Below are 11,909 nucleotides of genomic sequence, written 5' to 3'. Positions count from 1 at the left end.
CATGGCCGATTTGCGGATAAAATATTCGCAAATCGACTCTTTCTGCCGAACAAAAAAGATACGCCACATGATACATGTCCCCCTTAATTCTACTTCATAATCATGACACACACAGCTCTGCTGCACAATCATGCCATTCATATACACACAGCTCTGCTGTACACACTTATCTCTGCTGCATAATCATGACACACAGCTGCTCAGTGGCGTAGCCACCGTGGTCGCGGGGGTCGCCGCCGCGACCGGGCCCGCCACAAAGGGGGGCCCGCGGGGCCCTCAGGGCCCCGCAAGGCCCTCCCTTTCAATCACTCTTGTGACTGCAAGCATTGTTTTGCTTGCGGTCACAAGAGTCTGACTCTGTCTTCCCCCGGCTGCTGCGCAGCTGCCGGGGATGTCGCGTCTTATCCCCGGCAGCGCACGCATCCCAGAGCTCCCTGCGCGCCTTAGGCCCTGACTTCCGGTTCCGGCGCGCATGGAGGGGGCTCTGGGATGCGCGCGCTGCCGGGGATAAGACGCGACACCCCCGGCAGCCGCGCAGCAGCCGGGGACAGACCGAAGGAGTGAGGATCAACGTGGGAGCGCGTTGTCAGGTGAGTTAAGTTTTGTTTTTTATCAGCCTGTACGGGTGGGGGGAAAGAGGGGGCATCTATGAGGGTGGGGGGAAAGGGGACCATCTATAAGGGAGGAGGGGGGGGGTGAAGGGGACCATCTATAAGGGAGGGGGGGGTGAAGGGGACCATCTATAAGGGAGGAGGGGGGTGAAGGGGACCATCTATAAGGGAGGAGGGGGGGTGAAGGGGACCATCTATAAGGGAGGAGGGGGGGTGAAGGGGACCATCTATAAGGGAGGAGGGGGGTGAAGGGGACCATCTATAAGGGAGGAGGGGGGGGGTGAAGGGGACCATCTATAAGGGAGGAGGGGGGGTGAAGGGGACCATCTATAAGGGAGGAGGGGGGGTGAAAGGGACCATCTATAAGGGAGGAGGGGGGGGTGAAGGGGACCATCTATAAGGGAGGAGGGGGGGTGAAGGGGACCATCTATAAGGGAGGAGGGGGGGTGAAGGGGACCATCTATAAGGGAGGAGGGGGGGGGGGTGAAGGGGACCATCTATAAGGGAGGGGGGGGGGTGAAGGGGACCATCTATAAGGGAGGAGGGGGGGTGAAGGGGACCATCTATAAGGGAGGAGGGGGGGTGAAGGGGACCATCTATAAGGGAGGAGGGGGGGGTGAAGGGGACCATCTATAAGGGAGGAGGGGGGTGAAGGGGACCATCTATAAGGGAGGAGGGGGGGTGAAGGGGACCATCTATAAGGGAGGAGGGGGGGTGAAGGGGACCATCTATAAGGGAGGAGGGGGGGTGAAGGGGACCATCTATAAGGGAGCAGGGGGGGTGAAAGGGACCATCTATAAGGGAGGAGGGGGGGTGAAGGGGACCATCTATAAGGGAGGAGGGGGGGTGAAGGGGACCATCTATAAGGGAGGAGGAGGGGGTGAAGGGGACCATCTATAAGGGGGGGGTGAAGAGGACCATCTATAAGGGAGGGGGGGTGAAGGGGACCATCTATAAGGGAGGGGGGGTGAAGCGGACCATCTATAAGGGAGGGGGGGTGAAGGGGGCCATCTATAAGGGGGGGGGGGTGAAGGGGACCATCTATAAGGGAGGGGGGGTGAAGGGGACCATCTATAAGGGAGGGGGGGTGAAGGGGACCATCTATAAGGGAGGGGGGGTGAAGGGGACCATCTATAAGGGAGGGGGGGTGAAGGGGACCATCTATAAGGGAGGGGGGGTGAAGGGGACCATCTATAAGGGAGGGGGGGGGAAGGGGACCATCTATAAGGGAGGGGGGGGGGAGGGGACCATCTATAAGGGAGGGGGGGGGGGGAGGGGACCATCTATAAGGGAGGGGGGGAAGGGGACCATCTATAAGGGAGGGGGGGGGGGGAAGGGGACCATCTACAAGGGAGGGGGGGGAGAGGGGGCCATCTATAAGGGAGGATGGGGGAAGGGGACCATCTATAAGGGAGGGGGGGAAGGGGACCATCTATAAGGGAGGGGGGGAGAGGGGGCCATCTATAAGGGAGGGTGGGGGGAGAGGGGGCCATCCATAAGGGAGGGTGAGGAGAGAGGGGGCCATCTATAAGGGAGGGGGTAAAGGGGGCCATCTATATGGAGGGGGGAGAGGAGGCCATCTATAAGGGAGGGTGGGGGGAGAGGGGGCCATCTATAAGGAGGGCAACATGGGGGGAGAGGGGCCATCTATTTGGGGGGGGGGAAACATAGGGGGAGAGGGAATACACAGAGGGGGGCATATATTATTAGGGGGTCACATAGAGTCAGGGCTACCCACTAAAGGAGTGTGTAAAGGGGACAATACAGATGTGCAGTGTGTATATAGATGAGGATGGTGCCAGAGTGAGGAGACTAATATGTCTGTCTGGCAGATTCTGTGGATTCGTGGCTCGGAGAAGTTCTCATAACGGCCCAGGGCAAATGGAGAAGAAGATGAAAAGGGAAGAACTCCGATCAGAGAAGACGTCTCCCTGTGAGTCACCTGATATAACTGCACTGTAATGTATATGGTGTATAGAGCCTGTGTAGAGCTGGGGCCACCTCTATATGACTGGATGAGGTGATTTAGTATACTGGATTTGGTCAGTAACAATATGGTGGTGATGGTAGTGGTTGTGGTGTGGCGGTAATGTTTCCTTCCTATATACTGGTATTACTGGTAATATAGGTCTCAGTATACAGGATTTGGTCGGTAACAGTATGGCAGTAATATGTACGGTGATAATACTTTCTCTTCCAATATGCTGGTGTTAGTGGTAATATCTGTCTTGGTGTGTGTGTATATATATATATATATATATATATATATATATATATATATACACACACCAATAGCATCACTTGGTCGTGAAAGCAGGGGGGGGGGCCCAAGTTGGCCTCTCGCACCAGGGCCCAGGAGACATTAGCTACGCCCCTGCAGCTGCTATATGGCTGATAGTTCCAGACACACAGCACAGCACTCCACCCACTACCACCAGTCACTCACACTCCCCCCCAGACACCTGACTGATCACATGACTGATCACATGATCATGGTTACCATAGAGTTCAGCATGCTGAGTGTTGTGATGCTGAGCTGCAGGTGACAGGCCTGGAGTTCCATAGGGTCAGTACCGGAAGATGTGGGGGCAGCGCTCTGTACCTCACACCGAGCTCCATAGGGTCAGTACCTGGAGATGTAGGGGCAGCTCTCTGTACCTCACACCGAGCTCCATAGGGTCAGTACCTGGAGATGTAGGGGCAGCTCTCTGTACCTCACACCGAGCTCCATAGGGTCAGTACCTGGAGATGTAGGGGCAGCTCTCTGTACCTCACACCGAGCTCCATAGGGTCAGTACCTGAAGATGTAGGGGCAGCTCTCTGTACCTCACACCGAGCTCCATAGGGTCAGTACCTGGAGATGTAGGGGCAGCTCTCTGTACCTCACACCGAGCTCCATAGGGTCAGTACCTGGAGATGTAGGGGCAGCTCTCTGTACCTCACACCGAGCTCCATAGGGTCAGTACCATACCATAAAGATACATCATTCATTCATTCATGTTCCATAATTTTTAGTGTCTCATTATGTACTTCTCATTCATTATGTACCTTTAATCATGTATTTACACGCTTCTTATGTACTACATACAAACCATCTCACTATTTGCCTCTACCTTGTTAATTACTAACACATCCTTCTATTTACATTCTACATATATTTACAAACATCAACTTACTGTATGGACCCGTTCTCATTCGGCCACACATGCACACGACCGCAGCCGACTCCACTGCACTTCAACACATCAGCAGCCGGTCTCCTGCATGCTCCGTACAGCCGCAGCAGCTCTTAGTGCTAATGCTTAACTCCGCCCACTCTCAACTATGCGACCGCTATATGAAGATCCCACAGCCCGTTCCCGTCACTCCGATACCTACAGTGACCACTCTCCAGCCGCACACACGGCTCCTTTGCTTACAGCGGCGGCCGATCATGAATAAGCTACAGCTCCCCCGTACCCCGCCGGCTATACAGCATGTATCACCACCTTCACCCTCATGTTTATTGATTAATAATTATGTTTATACAATGAATTTTATCCGCATGTCTGTTTTACCTATGTGCAACACACAGCAAGGAAAAAACATTCACAGAAAACTAGACTGAACTGGGAAAAGGTGAATATTATTCACCTGGTTCGGAGCAGACGTAGCGATGCGCCAATATATGCGACATTATAACAAATTGAGCAGTTTTTAGCTCAATTTTTTAGCTAAAAAAAGAATTCTGGCGCACTTTCGATCTAATTAACAACAAAAAATATAATTCTAAAAGTCAAATCTAATTTGGATAGTCTTGTCTAAAAAAGCTTCATAAATTCATAATAGATTTATTTTGAGTGCAAACTAGATATATTAGACTAAAAACAGGCGCAATTAGTTTGATAAATGTCCCCCGAAGTGTTTAAAAGGCCACAACGTTTTTTTTTCACCTAGAGACACACATGAGCCCTCATTGATCGTGACACTAATTGTGCTTTGCAATGGCAGACTTCATTTTTGCGTAAAATTTGCTGCAAAACCGGAAAAAAAATTATTTGTCTGCTGAAATAGAAAGAAAAAACAACTTTTTTTTTTTTACACCGTTTACCCAGTAGTAAAACTGACGTGTTATCTATGTTGCTCAAGTCAGTATGATTACAATTATAGTCAATTTATATAATTTTTATTTTATATGACTGCTTTTAAAAAAACTAAATATTCCTTAAAATTGCTCTATTTCCATCCTTGTAGCGCTTTTATCCTTTGGGGCTGTGTGAGGTATCAGTTTTTTGCGCCATGATCTGTACTTTCTATCGGTACTTTGCTTGCTTTTTGATCACTTTTGTTACAATTTTTCTGAGTTTGATGTGCCTAAAAATCAGCAATTTTGCCTTTTTTTTATTTACTACACTGTAATTTAAAGTCCCCCTGGAATCTCTCATTGAGATCTATGCTGTACATAAGATCCATGAGATCAATGATTCATTGCTGTGGCCTGCTGGAGCTCAGAACAATGGATTGCAGAGCCAGGATCAGCGCCATTACAGCACAGAGCCCGGTAACAAGCAGGGATCCCCCCTCCGCGACAGCATTACGGGGGCCGACGATCCTGCTACTAGGCCACCACGGATGGGGGACACCAGTTTGATAAATCTCCCCCTATATATACTGAGCACACCCCATTTTAAGCAACACTCCCTAGCTACTGTACCTGCACATGTTCATCTACCATACGACAGTGGTAGTTGATCTCCTAATAGAGAAGCCCTTATGGGCCAGCGAATGTCCTTTTTGCTTTACAGTCCAATTGATCTATTGCAAAGTGATTATCACTGGTTGGCTTTCTATAGTGTTACTCATGGTTAGGCCTATAGCAGAGTGTAGCAAGGCTTAAAGGGTTCCTGTCATCAGACATGGCAAGAGTAATTTACCCCAGGGGTCTCAATGCTGCGGAGATCTGGAGATATAGCCAGGGAGAGGATGTGATAACCGACACATTCACTCCCCAGATGTATTTTGGCAGCTACTACCAAGTGTCTCCCGATGCTAACAGATCTCAGAAGTGGGATCAATGACTTTTGACATGTCTGATGAAACATGACAGGTACTCCTTAAAGCGACTCTGTACCCACAATCTGACCCCCCCAAACCACTTGTACCTTCGGATAGCTGCTTTTAATCCAAGATCTGTCCTGGGGTCCGTTCAACAGGTGATGCAGTTATTGTCTTAAAAAACAACTTTTAAACTTACAGCCCCGTGCCCCGGGCGTGGCTTAGAATATCTGTGCCCTAACTTTGCACCACCCCTCCGTCCCTCCTCCCCACCATCTTCATCAGGAATGCCACTGGAAGATTTTCTCCATGCTGAACATTTGCACAGGTGTCTTAACGATCCAGCCCATGAGCTGACACAGCTGACAATCTGGAGACAATCTGCCTGGAACATTCCTAATGAGGAGGGACAGAGAGGGTGTGCCAGCCTAATGCATACACAATCTAGGCCACGCCCGTTGGGCACAGGGCTGCCAGTTTAAAAGTTGTTTTTTAGAACAATAACTGCATCACCTGCCGAACGGACACCAGGACAGATCTTGGATTAAAAGCAGCTATCTGACTGTACAAGTGCTTTGGGGGGGGGGGGTCAGATTGTGGGTACAGAGTCACTTTAAGGCCTCAGTCATGTTGTACTGGCTCAGACTGGAGGCCCACTATGGAGCCAGTGGTTACAGAAGAGAACTTGTAGACCTTATCTCTTCCTGCTGGTTTAAAGGGGTACTCCGGCAGGGGGGCTTTTTTCCAATGTGGCTGGGGAGGATGTCGCTGAGGTCAATGACGTCCACTCACCTCCCCGATTCCAGCGGCAGGTCCCATATCACGACGCTCCAGCCCCCGCTGCCCGGCCACTTTGTGGTCTCTGACACGGGCTCGAGATGTGACGTTTCATGTCCGCTCAGCCAGTCAGTGACAGAAATGGGATTGCACCTCCGTCACTGACTGGCTGAGCGGACTTGAAACGTCACGTCTCGAGCCTTGCCCGGCCAGATCGCTGAGGTACCCCTTTAATACAAAATCCACTTCTTAGATGTGGATTACAAAGTATACATATATGTGGTAAGGATTCAACGGTGAATGATGTTAGGCTGACTAAACTAAAGCTTACTTGACTTTTTCACTGATAGAGCCAGGCCTAACTATCTACTCATCATCAGCGCATGTAGAGACAACCTCTTCCATAGAGAGAGAGAGAGAGAGAGAGAGAGAGAGAGAGAGAGAGAGAGAGAGAGAGAGAGAGAGAGAGAGAGAGAGAGAGAGAGAGAGAGAGAGAGAGCTTGTTCCAGCCGTCTGGGTACAGAGAGATGGACTTGGGGCTTTCTCCATAAATTTTCTAGTAACTTCTAGAAGATGTTTGTACTGTTTCCTACTGTCCCTGCCTCACTGTCCCTAGTTTTCCCCCTGTCACTGCCTCACTGTCTATACTGCTCACGCCAGTCACTAACACTGTCACTGCCTCACTGTCCCTACTCCCCCTACTTTCACTGTCTCCCTCCTGCCAATGTATCATTATCCCCACCATCCAACCACTTGTCACTGCTGCTCCCTCATGTCACTGATTCTTTGTCCCTACTGCTCCCCTCCCCTGTCATATCATTGCCTTACTGTCCTGAATGCCTTCCCCTTTCCCTGCCTTTCTGTCCCTACTTCTCTTTCCTGTCACTTCCTCACTGTCCCTACTGCTCCCTCCTTTCACTGACTCTTGTATCTACTGCTCTGTCCGGTCATTTTAAAAACATTTGACTAACTAACTAAGGGCACAGAGTACTGGAGTGCTCAGGAGCTGGGGGGCCTGAACATCTGTGAGGTAGGAGCTGGGGGGCAAGAATGTCCGTGACTTCAGCCTATGTATAAATGTCATTGGCCAGAAAATTGGAGTCCCCATTGATATTATATGGGGTTCGGGTCCACAGGTTTTTTTGTCAGGTTCGGCCCTACCGGGTAAACCCGAATTTCAATGGGTCAGCTCAAAGCTAGTTAAGAAGTTATTTGTTTCCTGTCAATGGATTTGCTAGTATATTGGCAATAAAGTATTGAACTTTCATCATAATAAATTTCACTTCTCATGTCATAGAAAGGAAAGGATGGCCACATTTGTACATTGACTAGAGTATCTGGTGCTTCATATAGTTGACCATTTGATTTCCATAGACCTGTCACATGGCTACCCTGCAACACTGCTAGTGAGGTTATGTTAATGGGACTCCCACCAAGGACAATATCTCCAAGGAGTTTGTATGTTCTCCCTGTGTCTCAGTGTGTTTCCTCTGGGTTCTCCGGTCTCCTTCGATATCCCAAAACATATACAGATAGTTACATTTTTATTATGAGCCCTAATGGGAACAGGGAGCAATCCGAGTGTTGTACAGCACTGTGGAATATGTTGGCATTACATAAATAAAGGAATACATTTCCATAGGACCTATCAAGCGGAGATGAACATGTGTGGAAATATCTTACAACCAAACCATTGTTTATAATTCCATCGTATTCCTATGTCTTCATTAATGGAGGACAACACTCCAGCTTGGATAACACTTTCCTAAACGTCACTTTAACGTCCCTGTTATTCAAGCTGTAAATTACAGGATTTAACATTGGCGTCAAAATCACATAAAAAACTGATATATACTTTTCTCGATTTGATGAGTAGAGAGATGAGGGTCCGAAGTACATAACCATTCCAGTCCCGAAAAATAAGACCACCACAGAAATGTGGGAGGTACAAGTAGAAAAAGCCTTCCACCTATCGCTGGATCGAATCTTCAACACAGCGGCTATAATACAAGCGTAAGACGTAATAATGAACATGAACGGGAGGAGGAGTGATATAAAACTGGTATAGAAGATCACAAGTTCGCTCAGGTAGATTTTATCACAGGCCAAACTCAGCACGGCCAGAACCTCACACATGAAGTGATTGACCCGATTTGGATAACAAAGGGGAACGGGCATCAATAAAGATGGAAGAACATACAAAGTAAAACTTACAAAACTCAAAATTACCGTCAGCCTGTAACAAAGGCTCCACCTCATCAAAACCGGGTAGTGAAGTGGACGACAGATGGCCAGATAGCGGTCATAAGCCATGAGGGCCAGTAGAAGGCATTCTGTACCACTCAACAGAAGTACCATGCTGAGCTGTAAGGCACAAGCCCCAATGGAGATTGTAGGAGCGGCAGACAGAAGATCGGCCAGTAATTTTGGCATAACGGTCGAGGAGTAAGACAAGTCCAGAAAGGATAAAATACAGAGGAAGAAATACATTGGGATGTGTAAGTGAGGGCTGCAGATGATCACGCATATGATGACACTGTTACCAAGAAATGTTATCACATACACCAACAAAAATAACAAAAAGAGCAAAATGTTTGTGGCACTATCCTGGGAAAAGCCCATGAGGACCAATTCCGTGGCCAGCGTCTGGTTCTTGGTAGTCATCCTATAACCTGGGAAGAACAAAAAAAAATGTATATTAAAAACACAAAAACCCCTTAAATCTCTTCAGGCTCTATTACACAAAGCAATTATGGGCCTCATTCGGCTGATATTGGTTGTTACGATCGATAATCATCTTGTGTAATAGAAGACGATGTTGCACGATGTCGGCCGATCGTTGTCTTTCAACATGTTAAAAAATGAACAATCAGGATAGCAACGATGTGCTGCTGTCAGTCCGTGTAATAGGAGCAGCAGCAGCAGACCGCCACTATCTTCTATGAGCTGCCCGGACGATCTAGCGATCACCCGGGCAGCCCCCCTGCATTTCTCCACAGCCCCCCCAGCCGTTAGCCGCTTGCTGACCAATGTGTAATAGCGGCGGCAGGGAACGAGGAGCAAAGGAGAGCTGACCTGACAGGTAGGCTTTTGCTTTGCTTGCTCCCTCTCATCGCCCCGGGGCTTCAGTTATGTTCTATCCTGTGGATACTATAAATACTTCAGATGGGAATACCCCTTTAAAGTGAACGATTCATGCACCCAATAAGTAACTTGGCATGCAATGGCAAGCAGCAAAACTGATGAATCCTGGTTACAAGCCACAGCTATTGTTTTTTTTGGGGTGTTGAAGTTGCCAAACTACCAAGATCAAAGTTATCTCTGATCCCGGCCAAAGCTGCACTGGACTTGCGAACACAGCACCTACAGTATGTCTGCAAACCTAATATACATGCTCCTGTGATAATATACCACTTCCTATTTATCATTGCCCCAGTAGCCAGAATCCTGCTCCACACTGACGAGGAGCAAATACCCCGAAACTGCAGTTTGTGGATGGATGCCTAGCCTTGGTAACCCTTGTCTTATGTCGTTATACTCGCCACAGAGTTAGACTTACGGGGGCCACCCTGGTGTTTCCCTATTTAGGTCCCAAAGCTCGCAACAGAGTGAGGACCTGAGGGACTACGTATCAGGATTAGCTCCTGATGAAGAGATGAAACGTGCGTCGGGCTTGTGGGCCGGACGGGGGTAAGATCTCAGTGTGTATGCGGTGCCTGGACGCTGGAGTGTGGTCACATATGAACTGCAATTGGCGTTTTATATGGCGTTTTATATGGCGTTTCACTTCTGGCGCTCCTCTGTTAGTTGGTGGCCAGCTGAGGAATTACGTACCTGTTTTCCTCTATAGATTATATAGTACTGGTTTAGCTGTCCACTTCTATGTTGGGGTGTTCTAGTTCAACATCATTGCCTGTACTTTACTATTAGTGACCACCAGATGGCAGCGTTGTAATTGGCACATATTACACTATAGCACTTTAGCATATTTATATATATATATATATATATATATATATATATATATATATATATATTTGGTTGGTTTACCGCACTTTACCGATCTTTCTCCCCCTCTGGCCTTAGTGTTATCTGTGTCATTCCCCATGGTAATTTTGAGTTTTTAATATTATGTATATGATGTACATGGTAATAAAGGATTTGTTATACTTCTAGATTATTTGTGCAATTTCTTTGGTTGTACGTATCAGGGTGGTTTGGTGCTCTCCCCACTAGGAGGCGCCCCTTGGCAATGGGCTTCCTTCTCTGGAGAGAGGGATATCTGGCTATTCCTGTGTTTTGAGACTCGTAACTGAGGCTCCACGGACCCCTTTTTTGCATATTTAAATTTTGTATGGGACAATCAATGGAGGCTCGTAAATGAGTACTCCATTGGAATTCTTCACTGTTCTCCCTGAGTTCAGTGATTGTTGTGTTTTGTTGGTCTATGTAATATTACAGCCCGTGGTGCATGATAATGGCCCAATGTGCCCGAATCCCTCCTCACCTGACACCTACAACATATCTTCACCACTTCGGCCATTGCCACTCTGCGTCTAGAATCCAAAAAGTGTCAGGATGTAGTAAGTATACGTACACAGAAAAAAAAAGCATTTACAGGTTAACTGAACATGAACATGCCAACTCCGGACCCCAACTAACATTGAACATCTTAACTGACACTGAGCAGAATGGAAACCTGCAGCGGTGGGGGAGGGGGATGGGGGAGTATACAGGTCTGATAGGTTCTCTGCAGCCCCATCTTTAAAGGAGAAGTCCGGCCGCAGGTAACTTCTCACAAGTGGCCGTGGAGAGAGTAACACTGAAGCATTGCTGACCTCTCTCTATGCCTGCGATGCGCCATCTGACCGCCAACTGGACCCTGTCGGAAGGCATTTTCTCCCAAGTTGTGATGACGTCCAACCTGGGGGGAAAATGCCCATCCTGGCTAATGGACTGGTTGCTCAGCCAATCAGTGACTCGAGCAGCACCACACCCCCTGGCTGGCTGAGCGGCCCGTCCATCAGGTGGGTCGTGATGTCTGCAGCACCAAAGATCCCGGACCTCAGCAGGGGTCCCGAATCGCAGAAAAAGCACAGGAAGAGGTGAGTAAGTATCCTTTGTTATTTTCCCTCGTACCTCCATTCTCCTTTAATTGCCATTTTTCACCGGACAACCTATTTAAGATGAAACTGTTAATAGCCTGTGGACCAGATATCAATGATCCACAGCATCACCTATTATATACTGGAATATAGCGCTAGTCCAAATGAGGCAATTGTACGCAATCTTGAGGACTGCAGCTGTCACTAAAGAGTTAAAACCAACCTTGTAGCATTACAGAAGGTCACCATGCCGCCCTGGCAGCTGATTCACATGTGGGAAATCTGCACCAGATTACAAGACCGGAGTTAGCTGTGATAAATCCAGTGGATCTCACGCTGCAGAATTTGTGCAGAAAACCATATGTGAATGCGTCATGAGGGA

The 11,909-nt window shown here is 48.3% G+C and overlaps 1 protein-coding gene across 1 annotated transcript; it reads right to left on the bottom strand.

Moving 5' to 3' along the window:
• Nucleotides 1-8,410: 8,410 nt before the first annotated feature.
• LOC138795323 (putative olfactory receptor 13C6) lies at nt 8,411-11,318 on the bottom strand. The gene is made up of 3 exons (XM_069974313.1): nt 11,222-11,318; nt 8,652-9,094; nt 8,411-8,422 (listed from the first exon to the last, which is right to left on the bottom strand). The coding sequence occupies exons 1-3, from the start codon at nt 11,316-11,318 to the stop codon at nt 8,411-8,413; spliced, it is 552 nt and encodes a 183-aa protein (XP_069830414.1).
• Between the last annotated feature and the right edge of the window lie 591 nt (nt 11,319-11,909).

Source organism: Dendropsophus ebraccatus, chromosome 6 (assembly GCF_027789765.1).
Source record: "Dendropsophus ebraccatus isolate aDenEbr1 chromosome 6, aDenEbr1.pat, whole genome shotgun sequence".
Lineage (NCBI taxonomy): Eukaryota > Metazoa > Chordata > Amphibia > Anura > Hylidae > Dendropsophus > Dendropsophus ebraccatus.
This window is presented reverse-complemented; position numbering and strand designations above follow the sequence as displayed.

What these genes read in the sequence shown, in the direction of transcription:
- LOC138795323 (XM_069974313.1), bottom strand. Translation starts at nt 11,318, where the DNA reads ATGCCTTCCGACAGGGTCCAGTTGGCGGTCAGATGGCGCATCGCAGGC. An exon ending in TACTCTCTCCACGGCCACTT is followed by an intron (nt 9,095 to 11,221) that starts GTGAGAAGTTAC and finishes TGTTCTTCCCAG; the next exon opens with GTTATAGGATGACTACCAAG.